Below are 20,663 nucleotides of genomic sequence, written 5' to 3'. Positions count from 1 at the left end.
GAGCAAGAAGAAGATGAATTTGAAGAATGAGGAGAAAAAATAACGAATAAGAAAATGAGAAAGAGATGAAGAAGAAAAGAAAAAAGAAGATGAATGACGAGGAGATAAAGAAGAAGAAAAAGAGGAAGAGGAAGAGGGGGAAGAATAGGAGGAGGGGGACACATTGTGCTATTCCTTTTGAAATCCATATACCCCTGTGGAAAACATGACCTTTATCTGCCACACAGGGGGTGTATGTAGATTTCAAACGGAGTCAGCAATTCAGGTAACCCCATATGAAATTCACACTCCTTGTGTGGAAGCTTAAAGTCATGTCTTCTATAAGGGTTGTATGATGAATTTCAACAGCGCTAGGAATAGCACATTTTACCCATTTCCTATTTATCTGACTTACTCATTATTAGATGCAAGAGTTGTTGTTTTATTAATATCGATAGACAATATTTTATCTGGAATCGAGGGTAAATGATGGATATACGCTTGACAGTTCTAATGATAAAAACACGTGATTAAGAAATCACCTCATGACAATATATATTAGTTCTTGTCATGAAAATAGTGTTTTTATATGTCTGTCAACTCCTGGTATTAATAACATTATACACGTCCATAATATTAAAACAATTGGAAAAAGTAGAACAGAATATAGTGTTATTATGGAATAGTAGAATAGAATAGAAAAGAATAGAATAGAATAGAATAGAATAGAATAGAATAGAATAGAGAATAGACTAGAAAATAGAATAGAATAGATCGCATAGAAAAGAATAGAATGTAATTAATAGAATAGAATAGAGTAGAATTGAATAGAATAGAATAGAACAGAGTAGAATAGAATAGAATCTATCGAATAGAATGAAAAGAATAGAATATAGTTGGAAATTTCTTTTGTTGTCAAGTCAGTCTTAATAGCTCATCCTTATTCTTAATAGAATGGAATAGAATTATTAGAATAGAATAGCATAGAATATAGAATAGGATACAATGGAATAGAATAGAATTAATAGAATAGAATAGAATTAATAGAACAGAGTAGAATAGAATAGAATCTATCGAATAGAATGGAAAGAATAGAATATAGTTTGAAAGTTCCTTTGTTGTCAAGTCAGTCTTGACAGCTCATCCTTATTCTTAATAGAATGGAATAGAATAGAATAGAATTATTAGAATAGAATAGAAAAGAATAGAATAGAATAGAATAGAATAGAATAGAATTATTAGAATAGAATAGAATAGAATTATTAGAATAGAATAGAATAGAATATAGAATAGAATAGAATAGAATAGAATAGGATAGAATAATTAGAATAGAATAGAATAGAACAGAATTATTAGAATAGAATAGAATAGAATAGAATTATTAGAATAGAATAGAGAATAGAATAGAATAGAATAGAATATAATGGAATATAATATAGAATGGAATAAAATATAGAATAGAATAGAGAGTAGAATGGAATGGAATAGAATAGAATATATAATAGAATAGAATAGAATAGAATAGAATAGAAAATAGGATAGAATGGAATAGAATAGAATCACGCTATTCAAAAAAGTTCTTTACAAGAAATTCAGGAACGATCTTTAAAATGACCAACAAGATTCTGTACGTTGATCATTGTTCAACAAATATGATACCAGTGTACATTTTCCATGTCCCGAGTATCCCCTGAGATAGACTTTTGTTTGTTGGTAATGGCACAGCAAACATAATACCAGTGTGCATTTTCCATGCCCAGCGTCTCCCCTCAAACAGATTTTTGTTTGTTGCTAATTGTTCAGCAAACATAATACTAGTGTTCATTTTCCAAGTCTAGCGTCTTCCAAAAATAAATGTTGTATTTTGATGTATAATGCACATTATGGATTAGTTCATAGTCTCGGGCCCAGACTGCATGTGGTTATCACGTTTGCTTAGGAACCGACTGTGAAGGAGACTAGTTTTTGTTACTGATATATTCTACTTTTACATAATATTTCTCACCAACAATTAGGATTTCGGCGTTACCATATACCTAAGACAACGCTGGCACGATCCTCGATTGGAATACGACCCCGAGCTGGATCTTCCCGCTACCTCCCATTTCGTAGACGAGATATGGGTGCCTGATCTCATCATAACCAATGCGAAGGAAGCGGTGCAGCCAGATATCACTATCAAAAACAGGTGGATCCATATCAATTCGTCAGGAGATGTGTTATATAACATGAGGTCGGTATTTTTCCCGAGTAGTTTTTGCCACTGTCTTTTTTAAAGACATTTCTTGTTTAACATTAGAGACAACAATATTCTCTAAATGTACACCGAGTGGAGAGAGTGAAATGGAGGACAACCCCTTTTCTGAGTGGACAAATTATACTAAAAGTAAAAGGATCGAAAAAAAGTAGTCTGTATAGTACTCTCAAAAGAGTGAATATTGCCTAAAGAAGATGTACTTTCTTTCATTTGAGAGTGTTTTCCACTCAAAAACGTGTTGTCCTTCGTTCAACTCCTTGAAAGAGTGGAAATTTACTCTTTTACATTTAGAGAGTAATTAACGAGTTCAGATGCAAAATCCGTTAAGCGCCATTTTCCAACTTTTTGCAATAAGGACACCTTACTTAAAAATGCAAGGTATAGGCTATTTTGAAAAAATTTGAAATAATTTCCATATTATTTCTTATAATTATTTGCCAAGTTAGTGCCTATATCTCAATTAAGAAAAATAGATATATCGGTGTTCGGCTAATTTACTACTAGCACTAGCAGCCCGGGACTAGCAGCAGTCATGACAAAAAGATAAGTTGTATGCCTATATTTTTATAACACAGACAAGCATGCAGGACCTAATTGTGAGCATTATTATTTTGTGTTTTGTTCTTGTCATGGCCCACCATAATTATAGACACAACCGATATAACCTAATAATAATTTAATGTTCATATCAGCCAATTTCTGATAGTAACGATTTTACTTTACATGCAAGAGTAAGTTATCAAAGACACGCATCTTTTAATCGACACCTTCAAGTATAATTATATTTAATTGCTGTGTGCTTCGCTGACTCAGGTAATTTGCTCCTACGGCATATATATCGTTACGAATTTGGCAGAGTGACGAATAACAATTTACTATAAACCATTCCTATAAGTGGGCTGTCATATTCTTGGGAAGGGGCGGGGATCATGAATATACTGGGGTCAATCTCATAGAATTTTTATACTGAAAATAGGAGGGGTCTAAATGTTTTATATCAAACATAGGGGGTCATAAAATCGTAAGAGTTTGTGCGCGCATTCTTTATACTTACATAATTTTGCATATCTTATATTTGCGACCTTCCCGTCTCTGCCGTCAAATATCATATGGATAACCCAGTTGTTGTAATGTAAGGATCCGACCATGTGTTACAAATAGATATTGCAGTCAAGTGCATTTTAATTGAAATGTATTCAAGGGTAGCAAATGTGACAGTTGAAATTCGAACCGACCCATGCTTTTAAAATCCATTAGGTTATGCTGATCGTGTTTTCTTGATTGTTTTACAGATTAAATTTACAACTATCATGTGCAATGGATTTCCATCGTTTCCCGTTGGACTTTCAATCGTGTGAAGCTGACTTTGAGAGTTGTAAGTGTCATTTTAACTCTTATTCTCACAATGTGAAAAGAGTGAATGTCAGTTTCTTAAGCGTTATTGTAACTCTTGTACTCATATCATGTAAGGAGTTAAAACTTATCGTCAAAAATAGATTGACAATGTCCAAAAATAAAGTATGCCAATTTTGAAATTGGAAATATGAATTCAATAGTTTGCTATGTAACAACATTGCTAGACGAAAATCCATTCCCGAAGAGTTAATTTTATTGGTAATAAAATGCAAACAATTATACTTTGAATTAACTACACACACTATTTGTTTTGTAGATAGGCATTATTCTAACAGTTCTTTGAAACATGTCTTGTTTGCTTTTACTGTCGTAGTTGAAAATACCATAGAAAATGTTCACTATTATTGGCACGAAGATCCAGTAGAATTCCATCTGGACCTTTTGAAACTACCCCAATATGAAGTGGATGGTGTTCATACACACAACTGCACAAAGATATTGAAAACAGGTAAATAAATGCACTTATTTGTGTACGTTTCAGTAAACACCGCTGCCTTTGTCAACACTCGATGAGTGACTGCTATTGGCAACCGACGTTAGATGCATCTCCAGCGCAGATCTTTTTAACTCTTAAAAGAGTTGCCAGTTGATTTTCCATCTGATGATTTCCTAGGTTCCTGTTGTAGAAGCTCATTGAACATGTGAGATAGTACTGTCCTTCGTCTCCAGATGGAACATCAACTGGCAACTCTAAGGTCTACGCTGGAGATAAATCTAGCGTCGGTTGTCAGTAGCAGTCACTCATCATCAAGTGTTGACAAAGACAACAGTATTTGCTGAAACGTACACAAGTAAGTGCATCAGATATAAAGAACCTTGTTTACTGTTGTTACTCTACCGATCCTGATGAATAATTTTTTCAACCAGGTAAATAAAGTTGATTATAAAACAAATAAAGTAAGATACAAACATGCAGACACACCATCATCATCTTCCAATACTGTGTAGAAGACCTCCACTGGAGTATAGACTCGTACACTAGTTGTGGTGCATTCAAGTAAGTGCAGACAAAGACTGCTGATCCAAAACTATACAAGACTAGATTTCGCGGTTCTCGGGTCGGGCAGTTCTTGTAATAGGCCTATCTCTAATTGCCCAACACCCGTTACCAATATACCTGCCCTGACCTTTTAACTACCATGACTACTATGATATAGGCCTAGCGCCTAGGCATACGTCTTCCAAGGAGGATCCCGAAAATACCCCGAAATTAGTAAACGCAATAACGCCTATATAACGGGTTATAATGCCTTACCATAACTGATTATTTTAATGTTAACCATTCTGGATGACCCCGGAAATAGTCATGTTCTACTGAAATAGGCCTATGCACGCGTTCCTTATTGAAATATGTGTTTAAAATAGGCCTATTGGTCCGATGAGATACACCTGGTAGTCTAGTCACACTGTTAGGCCTAATGCTTTCAGTTGCACACACTGCGCCCGTTGGTACTCAGCGAAAGCGATCCGCGCGCACGCGATAGCGCGCGGACAGAGGACGGACGGACGGACACGCCGTTATTAGTATTAAGATACACGTGCAGATAACAAGTATGGCTGCAAGAAAGTGGATAGGTTAGGTGAAGGATACTTAAAGACGTAGGGTTGGTGAAATTCTTAATTATTTATTGGAATCAAAAAATCATGTCCCAGCAAACACAAAACATTTTCGACATCATTCGCAAAAGGTTAGAAAGGGAAGCCATAAAACTTTTAAATGTCGGATTATGTAAAGGTATATTAAGGGTATAAAACGTTTTCATAACATTTAAAAACGTTTTTGATAACTTACTGCAACTATTTTAACGTAATAGTGTTGACAAAATATTTGGCAAAAATATTTGCAAAAAATATTTTACAGTAACATTTTGAAAACATTTAAAAATAGTTTTGTAGTGTGTTTTCATACAAAACGTTTTAAAACGTTTTCTTGACCTTTATATAACCCGACTTTTAACGTTGTTAACACATTTGTACCAAAACCAAAAATCCAAAATATAACCAGTTAAAAACGTTTTAAAAACGTTTTGTGTTTGCTGGGGTGACCACTTACTTTTGAGACATAGAGTATACCACAAAAACAGATCCGTTGCTGTGATTCAAAATATTTTAGAGCTATGATCAAAAGTATGGGCCTATTAATTTTGGGACACACTTTAATTCGATGACAGACACGTAATGTTAATATCCCCGTTATTATGTGCAGTGATGGAGTTAAGCTGAATTTATACTATACATCGCTGAGCGATAGCGACTGGTTTCTAGCCAATGAGATATTTTGTTTTTTGTTGCATTTGGTAAAGCGCGCTACCTCATTGGTCAAATACTAATATCTCGTCGCTCAGCGATGGAGTATAAATTCAGCTTATTATAACCAAAAGTAGGTCCACTTATGTGAAGTTCAAATGGACATAACATTAGCGGCTGTTAATGTAATTGCTATAATTATTGCCACGATGTTGCGGCAAACATGGTACCAATGTGTACTTTCCAAGCTCGGTGTTGTCTCTCAAAATGATTCTGTTGATAAAATGACACAACTAAATGACTAATGGGCTATTCCAGTTGAAATCCATACACCGCCTGTGTAAGATGTGGCCTTTAAATGGGCTATTCCAGTTGAAAACCATACACTCCATAATTTATGGAAGACATGAGCTTATGACCTTTCACCCTTTTACCATATATCGGGACACCATTTACCATATCGGGACACCTTTAACCATATCAGGGCACCCATTTACCATACCAGGACAGCCTTTTAACCATATTAGGGCACCCTTTTACCATATTAGGGCACCCATTTCAAGTCCAGCGTCTTCTCTCAAAAATATTTTGTTTGCTGGTAACTAGTGCAACAAACATGATACTAGTGTGTCATTTTCCAAGACATGCATCTCCTCTCCAAAATATTTTGTCTGATGTCGATGGTATACAAACACGAAACTAATGCGCATTTTTTTTTTCAAAGTCCAACGTCTTCGAAAAAGAGTTCGGTGATAATTAAAAGGGCATTTTGTGATCCACATCATAATCCCCCACTTTTCTCAAAAAAGTTGAGATTTATTTATACCACTGGAAACCTCTGGCTACATAATGGTTATTTACAAAAAATTCTTGCAGATTAACTCTTTTAATAAAATTATCGTGAAATTTGAATTACGTTCTGGTATATCAGAACGACATTACAACACATTGTCTATAGCAATGTAATACACATAATCATGCATAACTCGCAAACGCAAAAGCGGAATCAACAGAAATTTTGGTAATAAGCTTTTTTTCGTGGATATCTACTGAAAAATGTCATAAAAAGAGGATGCTAGGATCACGAAATACTCCTTTAAACAACAAATATGCCAGTAATGTGCACTTTCCAGGTCATGCGTCTCCTCTCAAAAATATTTCGTTTGTTCGTGATTAGACAACTTCGATGCTAGTGTGCATTTTCCAAGCCCAGCGTCTTCTTTCAAAAGATTTATAGATGTCGTTGATAATGATGGAACAAAACACAGACATATCACCTACACACAAGCCCTCCACACACGCACCCCTACACACACCCCTCTATACAAGCCTCTTTCCTTGTTCATATACTGTAAAAGCACAATTACATTGATATGTTATTAATGTGTGATATATTATTATGTTTATTCACTATCTTCCACTTTTTATAAAGGGGTTTACTCCTGCATCGGGGCTGATTTTCTATTTCGTCGGACACTAGGCTACTACCTTCTTCAGACCTACATACCCAGTACTTTATTAGTGGTGACCTCCTGGGTGTCATTTTGGATCCAAATCAAAGGATCACCGGCCCGTGTTGCCCTGGGTGTCACTACTATTCTCACGATGATAACTACCAATAATGGTGTCCGTGCTGATCTGCCTAAAGTATCGTATATAAAGGTAACTAAAATGAAAGACAGCGATAAAAAAGACTAGTTCGCCTCTGAAATTCTGACAACTAGACAGAAAATGCCGTACTACGCAGGTCCGTAACCAATCACGGGTTGCCCTGGCGTCAGGCGCGAACTAGTCCTTTTTATATCTGTCTTTCATTATTAAAAAGGAATTCAATGTCAGCATTTACTGAGGTGTCCCTGTTCCACTGCAAATTTCTCGGAACACTTCGGACGCGTTCTGGATTCGCCTGAAGTGTTCAACAGGAAAATCTTGGGATGGTGATTAAGTGCAAGAATCATGTAAAATTATTTGACTTTGTTCAAAACTTTGTGGGTGGGGACTGGGGAGTCTGTTTGTACAAGCAAATACAACAGATGTCTGAATAAATGTTGAATAAAAATCAGAACACATCCGATGTGTTCAAATGAAATTTATACAGATTATTTAACACATCGGACGCATTCCGGAGGTGTTCAAATTGGGGTCTCCCCGTCAGTCCGAAACACCGTCAGTCCGAACCACCGCCAGTTACCATTGTTAGGGTTATGGATAGGGTTATGGTTAGGGTTGGGTTTAGGGTTAGCGTTAGCGTTAAGCTTAAAATTCGGACTAGCGGTGGTTCGGACTGACCTACCCTTCAAATTTGTTCAGATTTAAAGGCAGACATATGACGATTGCTTTTTTTAATGAATGTTTACTTGTTTTGTGTTGATTTAAATGTGTAGATATAGTATTAAAACAACACAAACTAATGAGCCTTCAGACTATCGACATGTAGGCAATTCTCATCAATTCTCTGCCTTGTCAAAAGATTTCTCACGACTGGACACATATCACAATTCGTAGAGAACAAGAATAGAGAGATGTCAATACACAATTGAACATAAAGTGTCATTCTTCTTATTGTAGCTGCAAGCCCAAGGAAGATAATCAATTTAATTTCATTGAACATGTCAAAAGTGTTTATAAGCCTTGGCATAGTCTAATGATTAAAAGTCAATCGTAGACTTGGTGCTTCATCAGCATGACCAAGGCCATGGTAAAAGTGTTGTTTGCAGTACTCCATTTACATGATTTAGATTGAAAATGCTTGGAAGACATTTTTCAAATCTCGCATCATGGCATGAGCACTATCATATAAACCGGAAAAGATAACGAAAAGTCAGTGGTCCCGGGCAGTGGTCCAAAATCGGACTCTACGCAGCGGTTGAGACTTTTTGTCATAAAGCCGAAAATTACCCGTTTTCATGGCCATATCAATTTTCTTAGAGTATAAAAGTATTGTAAACCAAATACTGCACATTCACTTGAACTACATTTCAAATGATTGATTATAAATGTTCTCAATTTTAGAAGGACCAATTGACGCGATTCCAAATACAGCGCGCCACCTACGATCACGCCTGGCTGATCTACTTCGCGCAGAGCATCATGGGTAAAAGTCGACATCCATGAGTCGTCGCGTCGACGATGAACCATCGACCCTGGAAACAGAAACGAGTGTTGCTATCGATTACTCAAATTGGCTTATTTACGTTGATGATGATCAGCTGTTGATTCAACCCTCCGACGGTTTTTTTTTTCATTCCTGTCTCCTTTTTAAAGTTAATTTCGACAGTCATGGTTTAGGCCTACCTCTGTTCAGAGTGTTATGCCTATTCCCACACAACCTTATTTTCAAACTTTTCCGAACTTTCCGAGGCGCTTGGGAAAATACTTTAGGCTCTCGTTTACAAGAAAAGAAAACACTTTCAGGTCTTTAAGCTTTTTTGTAAGTAGGCCTATAATAGACTTGATTAAAAAATATGATAGGGGATAGGCCTACTTCATGCATATAGGCCTATCCTTTAAAAAAAATTTAAACCTTGTTTGTTTTAAGTAAAGTAGGCCTAATTCTCAATATTTAGAATAACGAAATATTCAATACATATTTTAACAGCATGAACAGCGTAAAGCATTTATTTTTTTTGATATGGTTTTTTTCTGCCTCCTTTATAAAGTTTATTTCGACAGTCATGGTTTAGGCTTAGGCCTACCTCTGTGAATGTTCAGAGTGTTAGGCCTATTCCCACACAAAATAATGGGCATCAATTAAACCCTTATTCTCAAACTTTTCCGAACCCGATCCGAGGCTCTTGAGAAAATACTTTAGGCTCTCGTTTACAAGAAAAGAAAACACTGAAAAATATGATTGGGGATAGGCCTACTTAGACCCTCATGAATATATCCTTAAAATATACCCACAATTTTTAAACCTTGTTTGTTTTAAGTAAAGTAGGCTTAATTCTCAATATTTAGAATAACGAAATATTCAATACATATTTTAACAGCATGGACAGCGTAAAGCATTTATTTTTTTAATACGATTAAAACGTTTTCGAATTTCAAATGTACTCTATTCCTATTCAACCATCTACGGTTAAAACTCGGTGTCAAAAATGTTTATGTCTCTGATGCTGATCGACCATCTAGGCCTATAAACCCGATGTCAAAATGTCAATTTTCGAGTTTGGGTACATTGTAGGCCTATAATAGCAAATGCTTTTGATGCAAGACAATTTCAAACAGAAAATTTAATCTAAAACGCAAATTCGTGCCTTTTTTATTTCTTGTTTGGATAACTTTTCCCATCAAAAATGTTTTGAACGCTTGTCTTATTTTTATTTTTATTATTTTTTTTCCTAACCTAGGCCTATAGATGTTTTACATTTATAACCTTTTTACAAACTTGAATAGATATGAATTAATTGTTTTAAAGCATTTTTCGAGTGACGTTTGAAACACTCTTTGTACATGATGTAGGCCTACTGTATGACCACGAAAGGTCGTATAGATTTAGAAGCCATTTCCTTCGATATATAGCCCTATAAACAAAACACTTTGGCCCCAATGTATAATGTCGGGAGAAAATATATACTTGCACTAAACAAATAAACCTGTTAATTTTTAAAATAAACTCTCGTGGTGCAATTCTGTCAACCAAATTACATAGGCTTATGACCTGGGGCTGGGTGCTCAGACCCCGTCAGACCCTCAATAAATTTGGTGCGGGGGCTCGAATAGGACTACCTTTCTGTATGAATAGGCACGTTTTCATTTTCATTTAGGCCTATAATGGCCTCCAAACTACATTGTTAAGCATGTTAAGTTATCTTGTTTTTGTCAAAAACATCAACTGCAAATATATCCTTCACCGTAAATCGGTGTGTGTGTGGGGGGGGGGGGGGTCCCTAAACAATGCGTTCACCCCTCCAATAAAGTCCATCCCCAGATTTGACCTCTTTACCTTGTAGGTTGAGTCCTTGATCCATGGGCCTGATCCATTATTTAATATGCAAGAAATGTCGACCCTCCGAATTTAAACCTTTCCAATTTGGCCAAAGTCCACAATGCCGTAAAGGTTGGGCTACACTACAGTTCAGTTCTTTTCACAGTGTTGACTTATAATTTCATGAGAAAGAAAAGGAAAATGGGAAAGATTTTAATCTTTTCCATTTTCTTTTCTTTTAAAACATGTATAGGCCTAGGCCTAGGTGTTTAAAATTGTCCAATTGAATTAGTCGAAAAGGTTTTGATTTTTCAATGTTGTGCCGACCGATAATATGACTATTACCGATAAAACTCATTCCAACCAACGTGTGCTATTTGGGAGTAGGCCTAGGCCTACATTAAGAGTAAATTTCCTTGGGTTATGAATTATTAAAGGGGAAAGATGAAATAAAGATGGTATGACATGCAAGAAAGCGGAAGTAAAAATAAAATATGAAAAATTAAAAGAAACATGAATTAATATTAAAATCGGACATGACAATTGTCAAATTTAAACCTTAATTGTGACACGATCTGGTTCATGGGGGCCAAAGGAGGCATTTTTGAAAATTGTGTAACCATTACACGTACAATAGGCTATCATTTTAAACTGAAAACACCAAAGGTCTAGAATACTTGGTTCTAAAGTTATGAGTTTTTCATGCATATTTTCTTGATATGCCTTAAAATAATGATCTTTTAAAATTCATGTAGGCCTACTCTTTTGCAGTTTGAAACTTTCTTCACCTTTATTATTATGCTAGAACTCTATGAGGTATTGTTGAACTTATGCATTAAAGTCTCAAATTGAAATATTAATAAAAAATAAATGTTATTTGTATGCGGTAGGCTATGCCTACAAAGTGTTTTTATTGCGATCGTAATTTTTTAAATGTTTGATAGTAATATAATTAAAAATACAAATTTAGGCTAAAAATAAAATAAGGACAAATCAACCAATTACAAATAACAAAAACGGCAAACCAATGTGATGCATGTTTATAAGTAATGAGTATTAAGAATCTTTTTAAAATTTACTTGAATTTCTTTGCTGTAGGCCTATCCCGCGCGGCGGGCCGCTAAGCGCCTTCGTGCAAAAAAACCATCATTTTTAGAAAATGTAGGCCGATCAAAAACGCAACACCTATATAGTATGGATGTTCTTAAGTATGCTGGTGTTATATTATTATCGTATTGAACAAACAATAAATTCAGAAAGAATTAAAACAATTTATTCTAATAACCAAAATAAAACCTATGCGTTTTCCATTAAAAAGGACAGGCCTAGGCCTATACTTCGCATTGACTAGGCTCGCGCGTATCGGGCTGAAAAGCATCGTAAAGTTTAAAAACAAAAAAGGGCGGTTTTAGAAAATAGGATAACAAAAAGTTAACACCTAGTATCAACATCAAGTTTGCGGGTTTTAGAAAAAGACATATGTGAATATCAAAGTGCAATATTTCACTTCAACACAGAAAATCTCAAAAAATTTCAAAAAGTACTACAAAACATTGTGTTTTTAGAGTAATAATCACAAACATGGTCAGCTATAATTATGGTTGATGAAAAAGGATGTCGACCCCAGACACGGGAAATGACAATTTTCACTGCCGTCGTTGGTGGCGCGCTGTATTTGGAATCGCGAGAATTGAATGGTGCCAAAATTTTCAAACACCGTTTACTCAGAACATTGATTTTATGTGTTCGGCACTCTGCCGATAATAACGGTTGTTATGTTGGTGATACTCACCCCATTTAAACAGCTAAAACAATATACTATATAATTGACATGAACAACAATTCAAAGCATCTGAATATAGGCCTACAGTTGATCAGCTCGTAATCGGCGGGAATTGTTAGGTAAAAAGAAAAGTAGATCCACGTTAAAAGTGTCATAGTTGACCCGTCTGGTCTTTATTGTGCTTGTTAAAGAAAATAGACAACGTATCGGACTTGAGTGAATAATTTGAGATGCTTCTGGTAAGATGTCACAAGACAATTCTCAAATAGATTACGAGCTGATCAAAGTGTATCCTTCTTGGTCATACAGACACGAAACGCGTTGCAGGCCCTTCAGTGAAATTGGTATACATTTCAAGTTCAGCATTTTTCGCGCCCAGACCCCTTCCCCTACCTTGATAAGTATCATTGGCCATACGAGTCATAACTACCAGAATTTCTCCAAGGAGAAAAAGCGGTTTTTTTTCTCCAAGGAGAAAAAGCGGTTATCTTTTATATGCATCCACAATATTTAACGCCTTATTTTAATTTTAATTAAAATCGTATTGTCTTTTCACAGGCCATTGACATTTGGTTCGCCGCTTGTTTTATTTTCGTCATTGGAGCTCTTGTAGAATACGCCTTAGCGCACTATCTGTCATATAATAGTCCTAATTTGAGCGCGCTATGTCTATGTGGAAGAACCGAAGACGAGAAGAAGAAGAAGAAGAAAATATCAAACTCTGTAAGTTGGTGTGTTTTTTCACCTAGTGATTGCTTTTTAACATAGGCGGGGGACACGTCCCCCTAAATTTTTGCAAGGGAGTCGTCCCCCTCTAAAAATAAAGCAATATTTTGCCCGTATATTTGCCTTTTTTAGTACGAAAAACACCGTGTTTTGGACCCAAATAGAGTAGGATTGCAAACCATTGCGCGCGCACTGGTACGCAAACAGTGGCGTAGCCAGCACTTTTTCAGAGGGGGGGGCCAAGACAAATTTTAAGGGGGCACCTTTTGGCAACAAAATCAGTTTATGGTACAAATGCGCGCGAAGCACGCGAAAAATTTTGCCATATTGAAGCTAAACTGGTTAAATGTGGTATAAAAATAGAATAAATTCGCGCGAAGCGCGCAAAAATTGGCCCTTTATAGGTTAAAATGGCAAAATATGATGTTAATTTGGTCAGAAACACAAAAATCTTAAATTTCGGGGCGGCCACCTTCCCACGGGGGTGGGGGGACAAGAGGGGGCAAGACTTTTCACAGGAGCAGCTGCCCCCCCTTGCCCCTTGGCCACTGTACGCAAAATGGCAAAACAGATCCCATTTCCCAGCAAACACAAAACGTTTTAAACTGGTTATATTTTTGGGTTTTGGTTTTGGTAAAAACATTTTAATAACATTTAATATCGGGATTTATAAAGATCATGAAAACGTTTTGTACGAAAACACACCATAACAACATTTTTTAAATAATGTCAAAATGGCAAAATGTTATTGAAAAATTTTTTTGTTCCAAATATTATTTGACCAAATCTTTCTTTAACACTGAAATAACATTATGTTAGAATATAAGTTTTCAATAAAACATTTTCGAATGTTTTGAAAGCGACACCCTTATTTATATAACCCGACCATTCAAATACAATTTTCTAAGATATATTATAAAGCGTTGATTCAATTGTACATTTTCTTAAAGACCAAGATCTAGGTGTCATTAAAAGATGAAAAAGGTATACGGTCAAGGTTAAAGTTTTGTGATACAACCCGATGAATGAAACCTCTGTTTTGTAATTGCCTAGACCTGATTCCACATTACCATTTTATTGAACAAATTTGTATCACAATTTTCCCAACAATGACCTTGAGAGTGAAAATTGAAAGAAGGAATTTAATTATTTCGGATTTTACTCGAAGGCTTGTTTACAACGCGTATAACGGACCTATACAGGGTGTCCCAGAAAAAATTACCGAGAGAATAAAATTGAACGTAAGTCGCGAAATAGACATCAGAATCAAATAATTTAAAATTTAGCGTATAGCCTATTTTATTGTGAATCACATACGAAAATTTTATTGGATTCGGTTGTCTGGTTGCGAAGAAATGAACGATTACATAATGTGCGCATCAATGCAGTTCATTCCAAGTTTGATCAACAGGCGCTTTTTTCCATACTCGCTCACCGCTTCCTAAAGTTTGTGTATCTTATTAAGTTTAGTTCACATTATCTATTTTATAATCCGACGGTGTTGTTATGTCATTCATGCTTTCACTGAAGATGAATAACAGTTTGTCCGAGAAAACTTTGATTTCTGAAATTGGAAGCTTTCCAACTTCAATTCTTTAGGTCGTGAAAATATGTTAATATAAGAACAATTGAGCAAAGAATGACAATGATCAAGTACTTTACGTGTGATTTTTGATACCATGCAACATTAATGTTGAAGTTTTTAAGAGATTTAAACTTTGCATTACAATTTCCTGGAAATATTCCAAAAACATTTATGTGTGTGAGAATTTTTCTAAGTCAGGTGAAATTCTTTATGCAATAATTCTTTATGCAACATTTACATGAACATTAATGAAAAAAGAATATACAAGTACCGAGCACCATTTTATACATGCGAGCTTTCATTTTCAATATCATGCAAGTTTTCAAATTTGAATAAAACCTAATTAAATGTTTTGCAAGAAACAGATTGTTTAAAAAGAACGAAAAGGATTTCACAGAACAAAATATGAACCCCATTGACAGTTAACCACTAGTTGTGTTGAATGATCTTTCTTTCAAACTTGGAATGAAGTGAATTGATGCATGCGTTATGTAATCGCTCATTTCTTCGCAATCAGTCAACCGATTCCTGTAAATTTGGCGTATAAGATGCAGAGTAAGATGGGCTACACGCTGATATTTAGATTTTGGAATCTGATGTCTATTTCTCTACTAACGTCCAAATTCATTTACCCGGTAATTTTTTCTGGGACACCCTGTAGGTAGGCCTATATTAAAAAATCTTGTATTTTACCGATTGAGGCATTTTCAATGACTTAATCACTTAAAGGTACACCAGTGTTATTATCGTTTCGGATAAATTGATGTTTTGCAAATGAAGTGACTTGATATAAATTGTTACAGGTTCTTTATGTATATATTGTAAATGGTTACATGTTTTCAAATGTGCTTTAAATAATAATAATAGTATTAGTAACCTTATATTCTTCTAGATAAAAAAAAGGCTAATATGAGAAAGTGCGTGCTCGATACCATTTTTGGTTGTACTCGTATATAAAATAAAACTTTCGAGAATTTGAACTAATTTTCTCGTCACTTTATATTTCGTTATAGACAAATGGGATTAAAACGGACAACAAAACCTGTATGATCTTAACAATTGAAGATACTCCAGAAGACGGGCAGATAGCTGGTGAGATGTACGACGAAGCTTACTCAAGTAGCAATGAAAGACGAACCCCCGAGGCTGACCAGGAGGCGCGGACTTACACCAATTACGCCGCGAAAGCATCGGAATTGCCCACGATATCGAAACGAGCAGCGGCTAAAAGCAATAACAACAATAAGAAACTGTGTATCAAGGGACAGTGTAGATCTAAAACTAAAGGAGGTGCTCCTATTTATGACGATGGGAAAAGGATAGACAGAATTAGTCGAATAATGTTTCCGTTATGTTTCGTCATCTTTAATTTAGGGTACTGGTCGTATTATGTTCAACAAAATGAATCTCCTACACATTCATTTGAGGATTAAATGTGGAGGAGGATTGGAGGAGCTGAGGCGGAGGAGTATGGATGGCCAATCGACGACAACGATGACGATTTTGATGATGATGATGATGATGATGATGATGATGATGATGATGATGATGATGATGATGATAATGATAATGATAATGATGATGATGATGATGATGATGATGATGATGATGATGATGATGATGATGATGATGATGATGTGATTAAAAATAGGTTCTTATTAACATGGGATCCATGAGATATAATATCAATCAAAAGAATACAATGTTTGGTTGTAGAAATATGCTCATTTTCATAAATAGAAGCTCATACATCGTTATGAATTCGGCAGAATGACGAATAGAGAATTTTGAACATATCCACCGGGTTTGTTTCCTAAATATGACAGAAAAACCTATTAAAAACCTATTTGCCGAGTTTACAGACCATATCCGGATGAAAATCAGCAAATTTTAAACAAAAAAAATAAAATCAATGATGAGTGATATAGTTTACACATGATTGTTGGTGCAGGTATAAAAAAATCACTTAAAACATAATCAAAAGCATGGATTAACACAATTTACTAAAATGCCGAATTTATAACGAGGGTCAAAATTATGATCACCGGGGTATTTTTAAATGTCCCCCTCCCTGGTGTACATCAATAAAGTTTATTAAAGAAAAAGCCATGTGTAAAGTTGTCTCTAATATGCTATTAAAATTAGTTTGGAAAATGTAAAGCTCTGCGCCATTTAATATGGTGAACATGTAAGTGAATGGTTAACAGCAGACAAACAAAATAAAAACATATTGGAAACTTTATTTTGTGCTTGCAAGCGATCATTTATACGAAAATTCCTGTGCACCACAATGAAGTTTTATAAATGTGGTATGTGAAAATGTGTAGATCCAAATATGGGTTGTTTTTGCAATAAATCACAATTTGGCATATTTTTGGGGAAAATAATTGGAAATTGAAATTTCGATAATTCATTTAAAAACAGGCGCAAATTGCGAAAGAGGGCCGCCTGTTACGCGTTTTGCAGTGATTTGGAGAATATATATCCTGCAAATACGAGCTTCCTACCATGCATGTTTTGTTATTGAAATGGGCTCCTGGATGTGGTGCATTGTATGAATTACTATCCAAATATTTTGATTTGAGACCATGACTTTTAATTATAAGTCCGAATTATAACACAACTTGAAAAACTAGTTTAATGTCTGACGATCCTGTCTATCAAATGCCACACGGTCCGTGTGCTCTACATACATATATTTTAAACGATTAGAGGACAGGAAATCATTTATTATTTTGAGATGTTACATGGATCATGTCATTGATACCCTGCATGCTCAGATCACAATTATACGTTTTTGGGGATTCTAACTGTTTAATTTATGTTGTTATTTTATCTTGCATCAGAAGATTGTTATGGTGTGTAATTTGGTGTTTGCCATAATTGCTATCTCCAGTAGATAGCAAAAAAAATCCCCAAACATAAAAATATACCAAAAGAGTTTCTTCTGCTTAAGGTATTGTTACTTATTTTCTTCGTATGCCCTAAATGCTATCTTCCGAAGATAGCAAAGCAAAAAATATGAACGATAAAAAATATTCAAATAAAAAACAAAACAAAACAAACAACATAGTATAACATACGTTCTAGCTGGGCACTCGTTCAGAAGAAAAATACACAATAGACCGAATGCAAAGCTACAAAGAAAAAATAACATAACGAAACGAATTTAACACTGGAGCACAGAAGATTAGGAACGTGATTGAAATAAAATAAAGAAACAAAAATGCAAAATGTGACTGATACGGTATATTAAAAAGAGATGATGATTCAGAACGCAACTCAGGGCTATAATAACTGGCCGATTAAAATACGCCGTAATTGCTATCTTCAGTAGATAGCAAAAAAAATATCCCAAACATACAAATATACCAAAAGAGTTTAACAGCTTTTGTATAAGGTATTAATTATTTTCTTCGTAAGCCCTAAATGCTGTCTTCAGAAGATAGCAAAGCAAAAAAACATGAAAAATACAAATACCTCCATCTCCAAAAAACCACACAAACAAACATTGCATCTCACGCGTTCTAGCTGGGCGCGCGTTTAGAAAGAAATAGCCGATAGGCCGAATGAGGATTGAGAACATAATCCGGGACTATAATAATTGGCCGATCAAAATGCTAAACGTATGAATTATCTTTTGTATCATTTAAACCCGCCGTAATTGCTATCTTCAGTAGATAGCAACAAAAAATCACCAATCATAAAACTATACCGAAAGAGTTTCTTAACAGCTTCTGCTGAAGGTATTAATTATTTTCTTCTTCGTTGGCCCTAAATGATATCTACAAATTTAAAACGAGACATATATAGCAGAGAAGGTCAGGAACGTAATGGAAATAAAATAAAGAAACTTAAAATGCAAAACGTTACTGATAATACTAAAAAGAGATAATGATTCAGAACGCAATTGGGGCAGTAATAATTGGCCGATAAAAAAAGCTATAGAGTAATGCTAAAATGACGAAGCTGATAACAATTTAAAACTTGACTTATAGAGCACAGAAGATCAGGAACGCGATGGAAATAAAATAAAGAAACAAAAAACATGAACAATAAAAAATCCCCCCCCCCCCATTTTTTTTAAAGCGCAGTGATTTATAGTGCGCTACGCACAGGCACAACGCCTAGACGTTGATCCACAAGCCTCAGCACACTTTACAGGTTGTCGCTGACCAATACGGCCCCACATCATTCCACAAACCATTAAACAACAAATCAGGGGCTTTGCTGCTTCAAGAGCGCACACGATAGACATTCCACAAATAACCATCGCAACCAGGATCAGCTCTCCGAGTTTCGTACGGAGTTACAACGAGACAAATTAGCAGTGATTTTTTTTTTCACGTGAGCGTACTAGGCACCGCCAGGGTTCGAACCCGCAACCTCTCGTACCATGCACAGTCGAACGCCTTATCGATTGAGCTAACTTGACTGCTTAATTACATCACACGCGTTCTAGCTGGGCGCGTGTTCAGAAAGAAATAGCCAATAGGCCGAATGCAAAGTTATAAAGAAATGATAAAATGATGAAGCTGATAATAATTCCCGCTTTAGCAGAGAAGATCAGAAACATGATGGAAATAAAATAAAGAAATAAAAATGCAAAACGCTACTGATATACCGTATTAAAAAGAGATGATGATTCAGTACGCGTTTGGGTTATAATAATTGGCCAATCAAAATGTTAAATAAATGAATTATCTTTTGTATTATTTAAACCAATCGTAATTGCTATCTTCAGTAGATAGCAAAAAATGAAAAAAAAATCACCCAAAATACAAATATACCGAAAGAGTGTCTTAAAAGCTTCTGCTAAAGGTATTAATATTTTCTTCATATGCCCTAAATGCTATCTTCAGAAGATAGCAAAGCAAAAAACATGAACAATAAAAAAATACCCCCCCCCCAAAAAAAAAGAGGAATTTACATCACAAGCGTTCTAGCTGGGCGCGCGTTCAGAAACAAATAGCCAATAGGCCGAATGCATAAAGAAATGCAAAGTTATAGAGAAATGACGAAGCTGATAATAATTTAAAGCGGGACCTATAGGCCTACGTATATAGCAGAGATCAGAAACATATTGGAAATAAAATAAAGAAATAAAAATGTAAAGCGCTACTGATATACCGTATTAAAAAGAGATGATGATTCAGTACGCTTTTGGGCTATAATAATTGGCCAATCAAAATGCAAAATAAATGAATTATCTTTTGTATTATTTAAACCCATCGTAATTGCCATCTTCAGATATTTACAAGTACCGAGCATCATCTTACATCCAAGCTTTCATTTTCAATATCGTGCAGAATTTCAAATATGAGCGAACCCTAAATTAAATGTTTTGCAAGAAATAGATTGTTTAAAAAGAACGAAAAGGATTTCACAGAACAAAATATGAAGCCCGCCCATTGACAGTTAGCCACTAGTGCGCATTGTGTTGAATGATCTTTCTTTCAAACTTGGAATGAAGTAAATTGACGCATGCGTTATGTAATCGTTCATTTGTTCACAATCAGTCAACCGATTCCAGTAAAATTGACATATAAGATGCAGAATAAGATGGGCTACTCGCTGATTTTTAGATAATTGGATTCTGATGTCTATTTCTCGACTTGCGTCCAAATTCATTCGCCCGGTATTTTTTTTCTGGGACACCCTGTATAGCAGAGAAAATCAGGAACATGATGGAAATAAAAGAAACAAAAATGCAAAACGCGACTGATATATTAAAAATACATAA

The 20,663-nt window shown here is 35.2% G+C and overlaps 1 protein-coding gene across 1 annotated transcript in view; it reads left to right on the top strand.

The window, feature by feature from the left end:
• The window catches only part of LOC140144074 (glycine receptor subunit alpha-2-like), a 38,442-nt gene extending 21,940 nt beyond the window's left edge, over positions 1-16,502 (top strand). Inside the window, exons 4-9 of the mRNA XM_072165911.1 lie at positions 1,995-2,212; positions 3,529-3,611; positions 3,966-4,100; positions 7,332-7,561; positions 13,168-13,332; positions 15,934-16,502. Coding sequence (XP_072022012.1) covers positions 1,995-2,212; positions 3,529-3,611; positions 3,966-4,100; positions 7,332-7,561; positions 13,168-13,332; positions 15,934-16,353 — 1,251 coding nt within the window. The 3' untranslated portion in view covers positions 16,354-16,502. The remainder of the gene's footprint in view (positions 1-1,994; positions 2,213-3,528; positions 3,612-3,965; positions 4,101-7,331; positions 7,562-13,167; positions 13,333-15,933) is intronic.
• Positions 16,503-20,663: the final 4,161 nt, after the last annotated feature.

The sequence above is a fragment of the Amphiura filiformis genome, unplaced genomic scaffold, assembly GCF_039555335.1.
Source record: "Amphiura filiformis unplaced genomic scaffold, Afil_fr2py scaffold_38, whole genome shotgun sequence".
NCBI classification, from domain to species: Eukaryota; Metazoa; Echinodermata; class Ophiuroidea; order Amphilepidida; family Amphiuridae; genus Amphiura; species Amphiura filiformis.
The sequence above is the reverse complement of the archived record's forward strand: the minus strand, read 5'-3'. Positions and strand labels throughout refer to the sequence as shown.